Source organism: Paramisgurnus dabryanus, chromosome 20 (genome assembly GCF_030506205.2).
Source record: "Paramisgurnus dabryanus chromosome 20, PD_genome_1.1, whole genome shotgun sequence".
Lineage (NCBI taxonomy): Eukaryota > Metazoa > Chordata > Actinopteri > Cypriniformes > Cobitidae > Paramisgurnus > Paramisgurnus dabryanus.
Genome location: NC_133356.1, coordinates 5,651,110 through 5,672,165, shown reverse-complemented (window position 1 = coordinate 5,672,165; position 21,056 = coordinate 5,651,110). Strand labels below are relative to the sequence as shown.

The following is a 21,056-nucleotide window of genomic DNA, read 5'->3' as shown; positions in this document are numbered from 1 at the left end:
ATCATTTTGCATCATTGAAAGAAGGAAGTCCAATATCTTTGTTGAGGGGTGAGACTACAAACACCCCTTTTCTCGGTCAAATAGGCACCAAATTCCAAATGTATGTTACATTTCGACTACAAATAGGACGCACTTTCAATAAAGATTAATGTTTCTATGGGTGAAATGCTCCTTTAATGACAGCCATGTAACATGTACATTGCAGATATTTAAATATGTTAGGTTGTGTTTTACCAATGCATATAAATGTATTAATGTTTATTAAAATGTTTATTTTTAATATTTTATACTTATACTTTTTTTCTTATTTTAATCATTTATTTATTTTATTAAATAAATAATTTTATAAAAATAAAATAAATAAATGATTAAAATATAATATAAAAAAATGATGATTTGTGAATATATTATATATTTTATTTTATTTTTAAATTAAATAAATGCATATAGAAATGTGCAATAGATGGGTCATTCCACCAAATGGGTAACATTGCTGTCCCCAGGATATTAAAAGTATAAAAATGCATGAAAACTAACTAATTTTTTTATAATTAAGTGTCCTGCATGTTAATCTAACACCAAATTTAAACGAAATATTTTAAAACATTAATAAAAACTACACAGAACACGAAAAAATAGCTTTTTTATCTGTCCCTGCTCTCTAACTCTATACTTTACCTATAAATATAAAGCAAACAATTCTTTAGATATCTTTATTTATATATTAGGAATATCCTGCAAGTCACATTTTCAAGAGGAAGTGACATCATCTGGATCTTCTGAAGGTCATATGAAGATCAAAAGTCACTTTTCTCATTTTCTTATCTGTATATTTTATGATATTGATGCTATGACTGTGAATGTCAACCTCAATGTACAGTCATGTTACCTATATTATTACTTTTATTTTATCAGATTATTTTAAAATAAAACATTTGGTAAATCACTAAATCACTGTCTTTATGCTATTAACACATGTACAGTATTTGCTAAATCTATGCTAAAAACTCAGTCCTGTTACTTTCAGTCCTGTTATCAAAATGCCTCCATCCTCCATTAAGAAACCATGTTAAAAATATACTAGTTACCTTGACCAATACTCATTTTGAAAAGTTAAACATGTGTGTTATTAAATTTAGTGTTAAAAAAAAGAAAAATATAAACTTTAATTTTGACGAGTTATAACATGCAAATGGCACCGATTCGGTGGAATGATCCAGATGAACATCAGTGTCATTTTTTTTCCCTTTCTTTATTACAGACCCTCCTGTTGTTGATCCGGTTTTGCTGGATGTACGTTCTCCGACCTTCCAGAGTGTCAATCTCCGCTGTGTGGTTCTGAAGTCCAATCCGAATCGAATAGCCAGCGTCCGGTGGTTTCGTAACGGAGCAGCCATTCGAACCCCGCCAGTGGATCCCCAAAGCATCCCTCAGCTTCGCTTTAAACTAGACCCCACTAATAATGGCACATACGAATGTCGAGTGAGCAATGGAGTAGGTACTTCAACCTGCACCTTTAATGTAACTGGTGAGTCTGCCAACATCATACTGTATAAGTGCAAGTTTGTTATTATTGTCCGTTCACACCAGACGCGGTAGAGGCGGCAAAAACGCACTATTCGCGCATAGTTGGACGCATGAACATTTTGAGTTGACTCGCTTCTTTCATGCGTGAAAATCTAGTCATTCCAGACATTCACACGGAAATTCGCATCATGGGAGGGGCTTCTGCGACTCCGGTTGCTTCATGTAATCACGTCACTACCACAGCAAGCTCCTGATTGGTTAACGCGGCGCAAACATCCGCCAAAGTTCAGATTGTACTGACATTCACTACATTTCCAAATACTCCAGGTGTTTATCTTTAGCAAGCACTACTTGACAGCTCATCGTGTGTTGACGCATTTTAATATGACATCTACATAACTGGAAACATCTACAAAAAACTTGAAAATACAGAACATAGCGAATTGCATTGTAATATTCAACATAATTTTTTATTATAATTTACACATTGCAGAAGAAAGGAAATATTTTACGCTAATTTTAAAACACAATGTCGATTAGGCCATACATGATTGACACATGGATATTTATTATTTGGTTGAAGAACCACCATCATGTCTTCAATGTCGAACTTTCATGTGGAGCCTTTCGTTGGAATGCGTTGGGGGGTGAACGGATTTTGTGGTTTGCAATATTTGAGAGAGACCTGGTAATAAAAAAATCTGTACAATACAGTACAGTAAAGTAATCTAATTGTCTAATGCTCTGTTGTGTTTTGTTTGTTTAGCTCAGCCTTATGTTGCAGAGTTTTACTTCGATACACCAAACCCCATTCGTACCCTGAAGAACAATTACTCCTACATCTTACAATGGACGCAGAAAGAGCCCAGCGCTGTGGACAAAATCATCGGCTACTGGATCAATGTCCAACAGGTAACACACACAGCAAGATTAATGTTTATTATGTACTCTTTCTTCTTCTTTCTTTCTTTCTTTCTTTCTTTCTTGTTCTTTCTTTCTTTCTTTCTTAATGGCCAGGTAGGAGTCAGATGATTGGAATAAGTTTGTTTGTAATAGGAGTCAGGGGAATAGTGTGCTCTGTGTAGGGAGCAGACAGCGGATCGATCACTGCTTGTACTGCATTAACAAGATCCTCAGAACCCCACCAGCACAATACAATAACACACACATGCACACGCACACACAAGGTGACTGGTTCTGTATTTCATCCCAATTGGGAAAAAGCAGGTCATTGTGTTCAAGATAGTCATGACGTCCCAAGAAACACAGCAAAGCAACTCAACCTGGCCTCCACCATCTTAGCCCGATCGTTTTGTATTTCATCCCTGGTGGAAAAACAGTTTGGATTCAAACTTATGGTTTGTAGAGGTTGAACCTGTGTTGTTTTGAGGTCACAGTCTTCCTCTGCTAAGTCTTTGCAGGCATGACCTCCAGGTTGCCTTAGCCAGAAGAATTGCAAATCCCAAAATAGACTATTGTGTTTAAAAATACAAGTTCTCCACGGTGTTGCATCTGTTCTTGTTGAGCCCATCTGATTGCCCAAAGGCTCTCCTGATTTTGCTAAGTGGTTGATGTCCTCAGGGCAACATTATGTTGACCCTTGGACAACATTTCAATCCACCAATCAGATATCAGAAATAAATTTACAGTTTGTTTTAAGTTTAAGCTTATAACCTGGATTAGCTGTTTCTAGACCATTGTTCTCACTTATCGTGTCGCTCTGATTTTAGGGTTTGGTTATGGTTAGGGTTGGGGTTTGGGGTGGGTTTAAGTTTCATTTAGAAAAATGTTGTCCTTGGGTCAACAAAATATGTTGCCCTGAGGACATCAATCACTTGGCAAAATCAGTTCGAGCTAATTTCTTTCGGTGGTTCGGTCTTCGGCCTTGGTTTCCTTTTTTTCGGTTTCGGACAAGAATTTTAATTTCGGTGCATCCCTAATTATTATTTTTTTTCTCTCCTTATTTATTTTTCTGTGTAGCTCTGTTAGTTTCAGCTACTCTAAATATTCTGGCCTAACATGCAATATTTGCATTAAAGGTGCAGTGTGTAAATTTTGGCAGCATCTAGTGGTGAGGTTGCAAATTGCAACCAACAGCTCAGTTCACAGCTCACCCTTGCTTTTGAAACGCATAGAGAAGCTACAGTAGCCGACACAGGACAAACATGTCATTGTTGGAGACAACTTAATAAAAAAGTTTGTCCGTTAAGAGCTTCTGTAGAAACATGGCTGCACAAAATGGCGTCTTCCATGTAAGGGGACCCTTGGTGTATGTAGATAAAAACGTCTCATTCTAAGGTTCATAAAAACATAATGGTTCATTATGAAAGGTCTTTAAACACCCCTGATAGTATAGTTTTGTATAATATTTTGCATTTCTGTCAAGAGATCCTTCTAAAAATTACACACTGCACCTTTAAGTCGTTGTCATGTACCGAACAAAAACAATAAAAACTTGAATTAAAAACTGAGGTTCCAATGCTGTCTATCGTTTCTACATATAAATATGTACAGCATTTAAATGTCTCCATCTACCATAAACGAACTGATTTTATATTACCAAATAACTGAATACATTAGGACGGCCATTCCCAAACTGTGGTCCGCGGACCACTAGTGGTCCGTGAGGGTACTGCAGGTGGTCCATGTAAAGGCAAAATAAGAATATGTATATTTTAAGAATATATGTATATACATTTTAAATTAAATTGTCAAGTTATTGTGTGATAAAATAGGCCAGTGGCGCTCGGCAGTGACATTCAAGTTCAGTGCCGTACAAAATGGATTGGTGTATGAATATGTGGCAGCCGTTTTGTGCAGTAAACTTTCTTTTAAGAAACCTTTTGTACTGATGTGATGACCAGTTATAGTTTTAGTGCTAGTAAGACTATTTAGATGTGCAGATTAATTCAGGACTTTGTGTAGACATATTTTATAATGAGTATTATGAGGTGGTCCGCGAAAATTCTTGATTACAAATAGTGGTCCACACACACAAAAAGTTTGAAAATCCCTGCATGAGGATACACCAACAATGAAAGGGTTAAATACCCTTCATCCCCTCTGTGTTAGGTTTGAGAAAAATCTGGTCACCCTACAGTACTTATAAACAATTGCCTAAATATTTGGTACCAACCCCAGCGGCGATAACCGAGTGTGCCCCGCTGGTTCGGCAATGCTACTTCGCCTCGGAAGTCAGGTGTCTTTTGTGGGACTTCATCAGATTTTTGATTCCTAATCATCTATTCATAGAAACCTGGCCCAGAGGGGGTGACAGGAACGGAAGAGCGCCGATGAATTATGGAAGTAGGCAGGAATCAAAGTGAAATGAGAGGGGGAGATTAGCCACTTGTGTTGGTGTGCATGAATAGCTAATCTTACCCTCTTTAAAACCTTACCTTAAGTAAGAGCCTATGGGGACCTGTGAATTAACTTCCTGACTGCAGCAAGCATTGACACACGAGAGAGAGAGAGAGAGAGAGAGAGAGAGAGAGAGAGAGAGAGAGAGAGAGAGAGAGAGAGAGAGAGAGAGATGGGTAGATGGGTCTCTCTATAGACCCAGTGAAGTGTATGTGCATATTTGATCATAGAGGAATAATAATGAATGTCATTGTGTGAATATGGATTCTTTATTTGAGATATGTGTGTGTGTGTGTGTGTGTGTGTGTGTGTGTGTGTGTGTGTGTGTGTGTGTGTGTGTGTGTGTGTGTGTGTGTGTGTGTGTGTGTGTGTGTGTGGTCAAGGCTGTGTGTGTTTGCATGTAAATCTGTGTATGCATTTGTCAGGGGTGTGAACAGGCTGTACTGCTTTGTTGTGGTAATGCTGATAAATGTTTCATAGATGTTACTCTCAGAAGCGTAGATAAGAAAAGAACAGAAAGAAGGAAAGAGCGAGAGAGACAGTGAGCAAGAGATTGAGCGAGAGAGGGGAGTAATGAACTGATGAAAGCTGTGTCGTTGTACAAAAAGAGTTTTACACTGTAACTTCATAACTCCTCATTACTCATTTGCCGTTTTGGCGCTATCAAGATGCACACCGGGGAATACAGTTAATGAACTGTCTAACAAGCAGATATACACATATAGAACGTATAGAGATACATAGAGTGTGATAAATCATAGCAAACTGTTCATTTGACACCATGTTCAGGACAGGTCTGATAGTGATTTTAATTTTTTTATAAATCTGGGTGCACTCTTGCAGATGAACCATTTTTGGCTAAAGGAACCGTTAAGATTTGAAGAGCCTTTCTGTCTCAAAAAGGTAAAAACAATGGTTCTTCAGATTATATAAAGCTACACACTGTAATTATACCCGACCCGTGTCCAAGGCACACATGAAACTTTTAGAGCTGAATGCGCTCGGGTCTCGGGTCGGACCTCAGGTTTTCAGATCTGAGTGGACCCCGTGAAGACCTCTAGTCTGTACCTTAAGGGTTGTAATGATGCTTTGTTGGAAAGGATGACAGGGAATTCAAATAAACACATAAACATCATAATATCACGTAGACCGGCAAGGACTGGGGAAAACAGTGGAGTCGGAGTCCAAAGTACAGGAGAAACAAAGTGTAAACAGGCAGGCAGACAGACTACACTCTTAAAAAAATGGTTCTATATCGAACCAGAAATGGTTCTATCATGCGCTTCATATATGGAACCCCCAAATGGTTCAATATAGAACCACTTTAATGGGTTCATTAAAAAGAACCCCAAATGGTTATTTGAATCAAAGTTAGATGGTTATATTTAGAACCATTAAAGGTTTTTTATTATTATGAGAAATTTATTATAGATAAGAAATTATTACTGATCCAGAAAATTATAAAAGTTTACTATTTATTAATTGTATAAATGCCCCTTAAGGTTAAATTAAACATTGACAATATAGAATGTACGAAATAAAGAAAACACCTGGTTATTCACCAAAAACGCAAACTGCACTGTACGTTTCATGCTAATGTACAAACTTGCAAAAAAAAGCTCACAGGAAATAAATCACACAATAAATATTAATAGCCTATTTGTTGACCCTCTCTTTATTTGACCACAGCCTATTGACACAAAAAGGTTTGTGAATTAGTCGTGTAGGTCTGTAATTATTGTGTAATCTTTAGTTTACACTTCAGTCACAAAATGTGAATTATAGAACCATTTTAATAAAAATGGTTCTTTGCCCTCAAAGGGTTCTATATGGAAATCTTTTTTGGGTAAAAGGTTCTATTGACCAAGTATAGAACCCCAGGGTTCTATATAGAACCTCAAGGAACCTTTTTTTTTAAGAGTGTAGGATTGTGACAATGGTGCATATTAGGACCGTTTTAAAAGGTACTGTCCTAGTGACAAAAATAAATAATAAAATAAGTACTTTTAAACCACATCTTCTTGTCTTGCAGTAGCCTTGTGATGCGCCAGCATGACCTTACATATTATGTAAATACATCGAAAAGTTGCGCATGACATACCGTATAAGTCACACTTTTTTTCATAGTTTGGCTGGTCCTGCGTCTTATAGTCAGGTGCAACTTGTGAGTCTGTATGAATTAATTTTGACATGTATGAACCAAGAGACAACATTACCGTCTACAGCCGCGAGAGTCCACCATATGCTGCTCCTGTTTTTATGTAATTCAATAAATTCAGTGATGTGGAGGGACGAGCCTGCGAACTTAATGTGCATTGGCTTGTTTTGTTCATTTAGCCTATTCAGGCTTCCAGGTATGTTCAGTATGCTATTGTGTATCGTCTAAATACTGATAATGTTACTTTAATGACAGACATCTCTTCAGCCTGCTGTTCTGTGTGCTATTGTTTAGTTGAATAACTTGCCTTTCCAGATGAAATGTCTGTTCTTTGGGCTGGTTTTTGTGGAATAATTTTATAAATAAATGCGACGTATAGTAGTGTTGTAGTCTTGGTCTCGTCTTGGAATTGATCGCATTTTTACTCGGTCTCGTCTCGGTCCCAGACAAAGAGGACTCAGAATTTTATTTCAAGACCGGTCAAGACCACAACTGATGGCACATCACAAATGTATTTCTTTCTTTGATCAGTCGAGAAGAAATTATGTTTTTTGAGGAAAACATTGCAGGATTTTTCTCATTTTATTGGACTTTAATGGACACCACCACTTAACACTTAACTCAACACTTAACAGTTTTTTCAACGGAGTTTCAAAGGACTCTAAACGATCCCAAACGAGGCATAAGGGTCTTATCTAGCAAAACGATTGTCATTTTTGACAATAAAAATAACAAATATACACTTTTAAAGCACAACTTCTCGTTTAGATCCGGTCGTCATGCGCTAGCGTGACCCGACGCAATACGTCATGACGTCAAGAGGTCACAGAGGACGAACGCGAAACTCCGCCCCAGTGTTTACAAATGTGGTGAAAGAGGACCGTTCCTACGTTGTTGTATGTCAACTGATACTAATTAATGTCTTTGTGTCAGTTTATTGTTTAAAATGGTCCGCAAATGTGCGTTTTATATATGTAACACGTGACCTCCCTACGTCACTACGCATTTACGTTAGGTCGCGCTGGACCGGACCTAGACGAAAAGTTGTGGTTTAAAAGAGCATATTTTTTATTTTTCTTGTAAAAATGACAATCGTATTGGTAGATAAGACCCTTATGCCTCGTTTGGGATCGTTTATAGTCCTTTGAAACTCCGTTGAAAAAAACTGTTGAAGTGTTGAATTAAGTGTTAATTGTTGGTGTCTATTAAAGTCCATTAAAATGAGAAAAATCCTGCAATGTTTTCCTCAAAAAACATAATTTCATCTCGACTGAACAAAGAAAGACATCAACATTTTGGATGACATGGTGGTGAGTAAATTATCTGGATTTTTCTTTTAAGAAAATGGAATATTCCTTTAAGTTGATTTCAGCTCTTTAGTGTTTGTTCACTTTTACTTGCTTATAGACAAAGATAAATTTCCACATATCTGCAATGCCTTTGATTATTTTATCAACTTTTCTGATGGCATACACACACACACACGTACGCACACACACGTACACACGTACACACACACACACACACACACGCGCACGCACGCACGCACGCACACAGACAAGAAGTGCCTAATCATATGCATATTCCTATGCATTTTATCATAAGTGTTTTAATGCAGTGCCTTGCACTGGTCTTGGTCTTGACTCGGCCTCGACCCTTTAAAGTCTTGGTTTTGTCTCTGTCTCGGTCTCGGCCTGTCTTGGTCTTGGTCATGACTTGGTCTCGGTTTAGGTGGTCTTGACTACAACACTAACGTATAGTCCACTGTGACTTATATATGTTTTTCCTCTTCAAAACGCATTTTTGAATGATGTAACTTACACTCCGGAGCGACTTATAGTCCAGAAAATACGGTAAGCGAAACTACAGCTCCAGTGTTTATAAGTGTGGAAAAAGAGGACCGTTCAGATGTTTTTGTATGTGGAATGATACAAATAAACGTGTTTGTGTCAGTTTATTGTTTAAAATGGTCCGCAAGTTTGCATTTCACATATGTAACGCATGACCTACAGATGTGATTACTTAATTACTTAATATGAAAGTTTGTGCTGGCGCCCAGCACATGTAATATATATGTAATATATATACATATATATATTTTTTTTTGCCAAAAATTATGATTGTTTGGCTAGATAAGACCCTTATGCCTCGGTTGGGATCGTTTATAGCCCTTTGAGGCTGCATTGAAACTGTAAACTGTTGGGGTCCACTAAAGTCCACTATATGGAAAAAATCCTGGACTGTTTTCCTCAAAAAACTTAATTTTGACTAAGAAAGACAGACATATTGGATAACATGGGGGTCAGTAAATTGTCAGTTTTTTTTTTTTTTTATAAAAGTGGAGTAATCATTTAAAGGTTCTTTATGGAACCATACAGATAAAATTGGTTCTTTTATGGGATTGTGTAGACTCAATATTTCGAAGAGTGTATTGTGTTGCCTTCTTGAGCATCAGGGAATATTTGTACCTTATGTGATAGTTGCATGAGTCTTTAAATTGTCCTCAGTGTAAAAAGATAAATGTAAATATCCTACGGTCACTGTCGGGGATGTGTCAAATATGCAGAAAAAGCATAAAATGTGCAGGACCTGGAGAGTAACAGTGGGGTGCAGGTTAATATCTTAATGTTAAGGGAGTAATTTAAAGTATGCTCTTATTTAACTTTGTTATAAAGTTTTGTGACATTAGCTGTTGTTTAGCTGCTGTTAGGTATTTTGGTTTAATATGTTATATGCAATATTTGTCACCTAACTGTCGATCTACACGCACATTTAAGGGAATGTATTTTTTCTTCGGCGTTCGTCTTGTCACATTTTCACATAACATGATTTCATCGAGCCTTCGTTCTCTCAAATCTTTTCCAGAGTAAGAACCTTCAGAGACCACGGAGAGACACAAACCTCATTTCCGAGGCCACACACTTGTTTACCGGCGTGGAAAACTGCGTCCCTGTAGAATAAACTGCGCTGACACAATAGATGAGAAATCTTTTATGACAGATGATTATTTTGGGCCCCTTTACACTTTCGAATTAATGCAAACGAGCTCAGCTTTATTTGCCGACACGTTGTTTTAACTTGCTGATCTTGATTTTTCTTTTAAATTTACTTGGTGACATATGTTACACATCCACTAGAGACGCAAACAGCTGTATGCATCCGAAACCCCTGCACCAATGACAGACCTCGGATCAGCGGGGTGAGAGAACCGAGCGCTTGAATGCATTTACACGTTTCTTATTGAGTCGTACCTGCAGGGGGAATCCTGCAGCGAGAGAAACACAGTTCACAGACCTGTGCTCTCACAACCTTACACACCTGTGATATAAAGAGATGAGTGAGATCTTACAGCTGTATGCATTCTCTCTTTAATATATAAAGCAGTACACAATAACTTTTTACTTAGTTCTTCACCTATTAATACTTCACGTCTGAAGTTTATATGCCACATAATACAAGACGGTTGTTGGAGTCACCAGACTCAATCGTAGACCAATACCAGACTGTGTAAGACCCAGACCAAGAGTAAATCTTACACTGCCAACATCCAGATTAAGACCTGGTACAAAAACATTTTTAAAGACTTGAAATAGTGAATGATAACAACTGGGTGATTCTCACGAAATCCAGATTTTTTTAAAGCCCTTGAAGTCATTTTTTCCCCACATTTAAGATTAAGGTCTGAACTTACTATAACCATTATTTTTAGAGGATTTAAAAAATATTTCCTATAGATTTATTTACATTTTTAGATTATCATTATCAAAAATGATCATTACCACAACATGATATTACATTAAATATATGCATTTACAAACTCATGTTTCGGTAATGAGAACTAAAAAGTTGTCTAGGTAATATGACAAACAAAATTTTCAACTTTTATCTGGAGAGAAAAAATAAGAACTGCTTACCTGGTAGCCATCTTGAGTGTCACAGTCAATTATTTCCCTTCCAAAATAATTTTTTTAAATGTAAGTTCATTGAGGGCTTAAACAATGATTGAAAATTGTTGCGGAGGATGAGAAAATTGATCTTGGACACATTTATATTCCTTATTATTGTCTCTAAATTTACCAATGATCACCAAATACCACATGTTTCTTTACTGTAAATGTTTATAGTATAACATGCACTGAAGCTTTTTATTTTTTAGATTTTTTAATTATAAATATTTCCATGTCAAGAACCCAAATCCAGTCATGGACAGGTTGCGGTAATGAAAATGTTCCCCTTAAATGTGGAAAAAACAGCAAAATTGGTTTGAATGTCATTTGAAATCATGTACATGAAGAGATGTTTGTAACTTTATGCTTCTTATTTTGATACTCTTACTTTGCATTTACTTTTTTTATCAAAAGTTTTCATGACACCTCATAAGTCTAATTTCGTGAGAATCACCAACTTGGATGGTAATCTTGAATTCCCATAAAGCAGTTGACATCAGCCACCTCAGCTTCACCCACGTCCCATCTCTTTAACCATTTTTGTTTTTCCACAAGTGATGCGCTGTGACGCGCCAGCAAGATGGCAACGGCAGGCAGACGCGAACTATTGGCTCCAAAAAAAGCTCTTCACAAACCTATGGGTGACGTCAATGATACTACATCCATAATTGTTTACAGTCTAGGGTTAAAACTTGTTAAATTCAGCTGAGAGTGCCACACATATACTGTATTGAGAGCTGATTTCATAATCACATATTTACAGTAATCAGGCACAGATGTGCAGAACTTTGTGAATAACAAGCTGAAATCTTTGGATTGCACACACACGACATCTCCTGTAGGTCTGCTTAGCAGGTGTGAGAGAAGGTGAGAGAATCACCAGAGAAGAACAAATAACAGTGAAAAAAGACATTGGGAGGTGAAAAGATTGTGGGAGGTTTAAAGCACTAGTGTTATTTGTGTGAGAAAGAGTCGGACATCAGAGCTGTGTGCATGGGTCAGGTTTTACCATCATTGTGTTGACCAAGGGTCAACTGGTTGTTTTGAAATTGATTTGGTACTCGAATCATGGTTTAGATCAGTGAATACAATGTACTACAGTCTATAAGGGTTCTTAACTCTTTCACCGCCAGCATTTTTAAAAAAAGTTGCCAGCCAGGGCCAGCGTTTTTCATGATTTTCACCAAAGTTTAATGCCTTCCAGAAAATGTTCTTCTTTAAATATATAAACATACAATATACCAAATGAAAGAACAGACCCTCTGCTTTAAAAAAAAAAAAAAACGTTTCATCCTACCTTTAGTGGTTCTTTTGCAATCAGCTTTTGAATATGGGTAGGTTTTTGCAAAAACACCATATTTTGAGCAAAAAGCAGAAATAATTCAATTTTTATGACGGACTTTTCATAGAGATCCTATTCAGAGCGATCTTTAAAACAGACACGGACATGCAGCAGCTTGCCATAGGGCAATACTTCCGGTTTTAAAATAGCGGTATTGCGGAAAGACGGAAAATCTCGTCATTGGCGGGGAAGCGTTTTCTCTTAATTGACGAGATATCTCGTCAATGGTGGGAAAAGAGTTAAAGGGTTCTTTACACTAATGAAGAATAGAAAATATATTCTTGGTTTTCCAAAATATTTTTTTAAGCCAGTGGTTCCTAAAAGAATTGTTTAGGAACTTACCATTTTATATTCTACCAAACCTTCATCCACTACAAATAACCTTCAGGCAAAAGAAAGGTCCTGTGGATGTTGTAAGTCCATTTTTAAACACGCTTGGCCATCTGGGGTCTGAGGGAGTTTTCTGGGGTCTTGAGAAGTTTTTACATTATGTGACATTTGGCATTTTTTCTGTTGCTTAAAAACATATTAATGGCTAAAGTTTGTATTTTCAAATATATGAGGAGTTCAGATGCAAAACCCTCTAAGTGCATCTGACATGTTTTCTTGTACAGTAAATCTCTTATGTTTAGTTTAAGGCTCTTATGCTGCTTTTATACCAGCCGTGGTAGAGGCAGCAAAAACGCGCTATTTGCGTGTAGTTGGACACTTGAACATTTGAGTTCGCTCGCTTCATTCGCGTGTGAAAGCCATGCGTGAAATTCAGGTAATTCGAGAAATTCATGTGGAAATTCGAATCATGGGAGGGGCTTCTTCGACTCCGGTGAGATTCCACCACTCCGCCCGCTTCCTGTAATCAGGTCGCTCCTACAGCAAGGTCCTGATTGGGTAACGCACCGTGGAAATACGCCAAAGTTCAGAATTTTTAACTCCCGCATTTCCCGCGGCAACGCTCAATTTGCGTGTACCGCGTCGCAGGATAATAATCTGCGTGTAATCGCGTCTTTGCATTGACTTCACATGTAAATCACCCGTGCTTGCCACCTCTACCGCGGCTGGTGTAAACGCAGCATTGAGTTTAGTTTCAGTAATTTCACTTTAATGACAATGAAAAGGTTATTAGTTAGTAATTAAAATGCCTTATTTTCACACATGTCACTTTATTTAATTTATTGGTATTTAACAAAACCCTCTAAGTGCTTGCACTTTGGGCAAAACTTCCACTTCTTAAATCCACTTCTACGGACAAGACACTGAAGATGCACCTGGAAACACTACAAATGATGAAGTCACAATGTAAAAATTAAGAAACTGAACACACTTTAGGGGGCGCTGTGATCCATGTCACTGCCACATTCGGGTTGCATTCAGGTCCAGGTATTCACAAGGGACACAAGTTTGAGTGTGATCCACGGTTGTTTAACGCGCTGTCTATCATCCCAATTATTTTCTGAGGACTTTGCACTTTGAGGACTTCTGCGTGATGTGGCTTTAAGCGGATTTTGCCAACAAAGCAGTATTTCTGAATGGATTGAGGCCAGGATTAACTGTGCTTCACATCAGACGCGGAAGGGGCGGCAAAAACGCGTTATTCGCGCATAGTTGGACGCTTGAATTTACTCACTTAATTCGCACGTGACATTGTAGTCATTCAAGACATTCATGCATAAATCAAGCATGTTTATATAGCTCAAATTGAGTAAACTTACCAGATTGTTCGACCTCCTCACATACTTTCTTCCAAACAAGATCCTTTTAATTCCTGTAAAAGTATGAAGATGTCTTGTGCAGCGATGATGATTGTTCTCCATTGTTGTTTATTTTTTTATTTGCGCAGAAACGCGCCATTCGCACTGCAGGATGCCTATTCGCGTCTTTGCTTTGACTTAACATGTAAATGAGATCAGATTCAGTATGACAATTTTACAATGTTGTAGAATTAGTTGATGCTTCAGTTTTTTTATAAATTGGGTAAGAGCGCCCCCTAGTGGATAAAAGCGAAATTATAGATTACCGTAAAAAAAGAAAGCATCATTGGCAGGAAATCATTTTCTGTTAATTGATGATATAACTCATCAATAGGGGGAAAAGAGTTAAGCAGATTTGAAGCAAAGGTACAATACATATAATACATACCAAGAGCATTCAGTTAATATCGTTATCTTATTTTTGGAAGTGATGTTAAGCGGCTTTTGCATCTGCTTTCCTCATATATTTGTAAGGTGCTGACATAAGGATGGAGAACCTAAACATTTGTTCACAAGACTTTTGAGAACTTGATCTTGTAGAGTTGAGAATATACTACAAAGACTTAAAACACATTACAGTTTCATTACAGGTACAATATTAAAGGTTAAAGGCACAGTATGGAGGTGTACTATAACTTTAAATTAATCCACTAGAGTGGTGTCAAAAATGTCTGTATCAGAGCCATGATTATCCTCTCAATTATTTTCCTATCCATGTTTTTATTTTATTTGGCACAACCCACTTCTCTAAAAAAACACTCCTGCTACTGTATGTGTGTGTGTGTGGTGATTTAGATAAAGTGAGAGACATGGACAAATCCTGTTAACAGAAAAGAGCAGCCAAGCAGAGACAATTTATCTGTGACTTTTACAAGCTCTGTGTGTTTGTGTGTGTGTGTTAGATATGGTTGTTAACTCTGTTGGCTCAAGTGAATTTGTGCTGGCAACATGGCGGCACACCTCTCCATACTACCGTGGTGAATGGCTCAGTAACAGGGATTTACTGTGGCACTTAATTAGACAGATAACTAATGTGTTTGACCCCCTCAATGGGGTTAACATCACAGCCAGAATTTTACCTTCTACCCGAATAAAAGGAAAGAAGGAGAAAACGACACACACATGGCAGTTACTCACGTGTGTCATGTGTGCAGAAAATCGCCTCAGGTTTACCTGCTGCTCAGGTCTCCCTGCAGATAATTTCTTATTCCATTGTGCACTGCTTCCAGTTGGCAAAATTCCATAATTCCATGCGGAAAGCCGGTACTGCTGTGGCGCCAGCGGCCCTGTGATTAGCACACATCCTTAGGGATAGAATCTCGACCTGGAGCACCTGCATGTTCACTTTATCTAATAAGACCCGGTTAATAGTATTAAACATAAAGGGGAAAGTTTGCACGCCACTAGTGCCAACCAAAGGATATGTCCTGAGTTTGAGACTGGACTGCTTGTTTATCTGAGTAGTCGATGGTAGTGGTGTCTGAAACATGTTCATTATTTTATCATTCTGTTTGGTTGCCAACGGTGCAGAAGTTAAACCCTTTATTTTTGACGTTCTTTATTGGATATGACAGCGCGACAGCATTTACCGACGTCTTTCTCTTGTAGTGCTCAGCACTAAATGTTTTCTTTCACAAAGTGAAAAAAAGGGAAATCAGAAAGCTCAGGCAAACAAACACTTGATAGAAGATCCTCTGAAACTTCAAACCGGCAACATTCTGCGGTGATGTGAGATGTCCCATGGGAAAGACAAATTAGCTTTGAGGCGTTCTTAGTCTGCACGCATCCATTTCGCTGTGAGATAAGACTTTTAACCTTTCTTCCAACAGGGTGGCTACACAAGCTGACCGTGCATTCAGTAAATCACTTATTTCTTGTACTTTTGCAAGGGTAATACTAAATGTGACATGTTTCCAGTGTCAAGTAGTTATTTTGTAAGTTTGCTGTTCTAGGCAAAAAATTACAGCAAACCAGATGTTTGACGTTACATTATTTTATTGATTTATATATTTACATTATTATTGGAACAACACATTTTGTGTTGTTTAAACACATCTTGAGTTTTCATTGAATTTATTTTAATACAAAATCAACACACAATGACACATATACTGTTTTAAAATAATACATAATGTGTTAAATTGAATAAAATAAAACAATGTGTAAAAAATCCAAACATCCTTTCTTAGAGTGTACCGATAGTTTTCACACATTGTATTTGTGTCTGAACCATTATAAGACCACTTTAAGATTAATGATAGTGGATATTGGACCCATTCACTTTTTCTCTTAAGTTGTTAGAGCGCTGTCATTCAAATCAATTCCACTACTAGATAGAAATGCCTTAATAAATTAAACTCATTCTCGGTTTCTGTGGGGTTGCAGGACGTAGCAACAGTTTAGAGAGGAAAGCAATCTTAAAATATTGGTCACTTTCTAAATAATAAAAGTATAGCGCATCTACTAATAATTACTGTATACAAACATAAATCTGTTTTTACCGATGCAGTATGTTAGAACAACACATCCTCATCCCATTGCGTCAATATTTGACGCCACTTGACCATGCGTCAATATGTTACGCGGAGGGTATACCCTTCGCGTCATTTTTTGACGAACTGGGGACTTCAATACTATTAGGTACGCGAAATTAAACAGTTGTCGCCTGACATTGGGGTTAGGGATAGGTTTGGGTAGGGATGTCATTATGTAAATCTAACCCTAAACCGACGCGAAAATGGTAAGAAAATGGTACGAAAATAGGAAAGAGAATGCAACGGACTCAATAGTATTGAAGTCCCCAGTTCGTCAAAAAATGACGCGAAGGGTATACCCTCCGCGTAACATATTGACGCATGGTCAAGTGGCGTCAAATATTGACGCCATGGGGTGAGGATGGGCTGGTTAGAAACAATGCATCGCATCGTTAACCTTTTATGTTGACGCACTGGGCGAATCGGGAAATCTTCACATCCCTATCGAAAAAGGATGTACACAACCAGTTGAACGTAAACTATACTGGGTTGTTTCAACCCAAAATGCTGGGTTATTTTAAACCATTGTTGGTTCAAATATTAACATTATGTGGGTTCATTCAGAGATTGACCAATACTGTTTTTGTTTTAACCAATACGATACCAAATATTTGGATGGTTATGTGCCAGATAACCAATATGCTGAATCGATTTTTATTGGGTTACATTTTAATTGGGTTATTTTATACCCAAAGTGTGTTTATTCTCCAGTATTTACCTAGCATGAGTTAAAAACAACCCAGCATTTTTTATGTAAATAGTGCTAAAGTAGTAATGAAACCTAACCAAGAACTATTTACTGTATTGTTCGTCAGTGAATCTGTTACAAACTAGCAGAAAAAGTATCTTTAGACCTATGAGAATTGATTTAAATTCACTGTTAATGGTGCCACATTTGGATGTGTTTTATCATTATTTTCCCATAAATGTCGAGCATAATGATTTTTTAAGTGATTAGAAATGCACCTTTTATTTTTGCAAGTTATAAATTATTCATGCGTTGTGTGTAGTTCCCCACAGACAATAACACAAAAGGCATTTAATATATTGCAATGACAATTTCTGCAAAAGACCTCAAAGCAATTTTGGCCAATGAGAGCATGTACAAACATACCACGCATACTAACTATTTACTGTTTTTATGGAAAAAATATTTAAATCGTATTATCAACTATTGCCACACACCAGAAGAAATTTACATTTAAGGAGATTTATAAAATTATGAGTTGTCAGACTCATCAGCAGGAATTCATTTAAAGCTCTTTTTTTGTTATTTTGTGGTTGATACCACCTTAGACTTCAAATCTTGTGAATTTACAGTAGTAGGATTGCTAGTGTGGTGGCTTACTTTACCATCCCTAAGTCAAAAAAAAATTCTGACCTTAGATATGCTTTGCGTTCTTAAATGCTATTCTTCAATGCTTTTTTTAATCTGTGTTTGCAGAATGGTCAGAACATTTTGTCTAAGCAGATCAACACTAAAGAGCCAATGAAGGGTGTATTGATGTCCTACACGCTGACGGATCTCCGTATTCCCCTGTCATATGAGGTCAGCCTGACTCCCATAACCACCTTTAGTACTGGAGACACAGTCACACGCACCATCCAGTACTCCGAGCGTAAGTCGCCTTTCTTTAACAGTTACAACCATGTAAAAAACTTCACATATAGTACGCTATACAAATTCATTAACAATGAAATAGTAGATTTTTTATGTTGGGTCAACTTATGCAATGATACTAGATACATAAAACATATAGTTCTGGTCCGGGATGCTGATTGGAAAATACCAATGCTATCTCACAAGAATTCGTACATATTTTACGAGTTGGCTAATTCGCATTAATTCATACGACCGTGAGATTTGGTACGATTTGCCTTGACCCCTGTGATGTTGGGTTTAGGTGCGGGGTTAGGGGTTCGGTTTCATTGTTGTTGTTGTTTTTTTCATGAGAATTATTGCACCATTAACTTTGCATAAATTGATACGAATTAGCCAACTCATAAAAAATTTACAATTTCTTGAGAACACACTGCCGGGTTAAAATTGACCCAATGCTGGGTTGTTATACTGAATGGTTGCATAACAACAACCCAACATTGGGTAATTTTTAATCCAGCATGTGTTCTGTCCAATATTTACCCATTATGGATAAAAAATAACACAGAAATTTTTAGAGTGTAAGTTTTCTACTTTGGCTTTGGGATTTTTGGTCAGATCTGCTGTAAACTGTAAAGCTGAAATGTGTTTATAGTGGGGATTCATCGTCATATCTATCTCTTAGCCAGTCTAACATTACCATAGTTGAGATATTGTACATTGTGCACTTAGTCTAATGGGCGTTTCACACAGTACGTGTTAACCGTGAAGGTCTAGTTTATTTGCAATAGGAGACGTGCGAAAACGGCAAAACGGGGGTGGTTACAGAGGTGAAGCAGAGTCGGTCCGCACGCCTTGCAGACACGGCTCTTCGTGGCACATGCCATCGAAGATAAACATATTTGCCCTAAATACTGCACAAAACGCTACCACTACACAAGAAAAGCTGTAGCCGCACAACGATTTTGCCACGTACCATGTGAAACGCCCATAAGTCTGTGAAGGCTGTAATTATGACAACGTGTATTTAAAGATGCATTCAGTGTTGTATAATACATTCAATTAAAGAGCTAAAGTGTACAAAAATACAAAATGTATTTTTGAGGCATGTGGATTTAAAAGAATTCCTTCTAATTCCCATCTTTAGGGGTTGTGCATTTAAAATGGGAGGTTTCACTTTTGGGATTATGGTAAATTGAGATGTCAAATATGTGGCTATCATCATGTGGAGAATTGCTGATGGCTACAGAATAAAAGAAAGAGGAAAAGATGTTGAGTCGAGATCTGAGAAACAGCTGATCATATATAATCCCTATAGTCATCTTCCCAATCTCAGCATTTTCTCTATCCAGACCACTAGGAAAAATGTCCAACCTCAAGAATAATTGGTGTGTGAGAAGTTTTTTGCTGTAATGGTAGGGCAGGGCGATATATTGGATATTTAAAGTAAAGCATGAATGTAAAAATTATTTTTTATTATTTAATACATTTTGCTACAGAACATATTGTGTACAGGGTAAAGATCATAACATTACATGTTCATTACAATTTTTACTTAAAGGTGCTTTGTGCCAATTTTAACAGCACCTAGTGGTGAGATTGCGAAACGCATAGAGAAGCTACGGTTGCAGCCACAGGACAAACATGTCATTGTCTGAGGCATGAAACGCGACTCTGTAGAGCACTTGGTCCTAGGGTGGCCATTCGTGCCATTTTTGCCGGACACGGCCTGACCAGGATTTCGGGTACTTACCCGGAAGTCGCATGGGTTGACCGCATACATCATCAAGGTTTCATATTTCAGGTTCTATTTCAAAAAAGCAACCATTACATTTCAAGGTAAGAATAAAACTATAATGATTGTATGTCTTAAAAACATCTGAGGACCTCGATGACGTATGTGGTCGACAACAACATTCACTATTAATACCATACAAGTTCCATGTGGAATACATCACACCAATTAGTTTTTAACAGCACCATTTTAGCCGTGCTAAATCTCGATGACGTACGCGGTCGACCGGTGGGACTTTCGGGGGACGCACTCGAAATCCTGACCAGGACGTGTCCGGCTAAAATGGCACGAATGGCCACCCTACTTGGTTCATTTAGGGCTACTGTTGAAACATGACGGTACAAAATGGTGACTTCCATGTATTGTAAGGGCACCCAAGGTGTACGTAAATAAAATCATTTTATTCAAAGATAATACAAACAATACGATCGTCACATCATTCAAAAAGCAGATTCTTATTTCTTTAAAGCAGTTGCAAATGCTTTGGCACATCCATGCAAATTATTATGTACAATTTTCTATATACAAAGTTTATGTCATGTTGATCAAAATGTATTATCATGGGTGTCTGTTGAATAGTCTCACCCCACGCAACATATAGGCATTATTTAGCTGATAAAGTCTTTACATGCAAAATGGTTGAACAAGTTGTCAAGCGTATTTCTATACATTTTAGTTAGACTTTTTTTCTAAATCCGTCGAATTGGTAAATTGCTCCAAGGTGAATCTTGACTTTCAGGAACGTCAGGACATGTAGGAAGACTGCACTGTTATTCCTACACGACTGCATGTACAGTTTTCCTAAAGAGATTGTCCTATGGTCACATTCTACTTTTTTGTGCTATGCAGTTCTGTATTTTCCTTTCTGTATCACCATAGCCTGGTCTGTCAACAAATTACAGTACAAACGTAAATGTGAATCTTGTCCAGTCTCTTGCAACCAAACTCCCAAAAACACTAAGGTGTAACCTTTACAATAATTGTCATAAAAAAAACTTCCATCAGACCATCCCTCCAGAGTAAACTGTTATATTGACAACACGAC

The 21,056-nt window shown here is 37.4% G+C and overlaps 1 protein-coding gene across 3 annotated transcripts in view; it reads left to right on the top strand.

The window, feature by feature from the left end:
* The window catches only part of mdga1 (MAM domain containing glycosylphosphatidylinositol anchor 1), a 297,418-nt gene that overhangs the window by 207,220 nt on the left and 69,142 nt on the right, over positions 1 to 21,056 (top strand). For all 3 annotated transcript variants that reach the window (XM_065296120.2, XM_065296119.2, XM_065296118.2), the window contains exons 10-12: positions 1,262 to 1,528; positions 2,294 to 2,439; positions 18,061 to 18,235. In XM_065296120.2, coding sequence (XP_065152192.1) covers positions 1,262 to 1,528; positions 2,294 to 2,439; positions 18,061 to 18,235 — 588 coding nt within the window. The remainder of the gene's footprint in view (positions 1 to 1,261; positions 1,529 to 2,293; positions 2,440 to 18,060; positions 18,236 to 21,056) is intronic.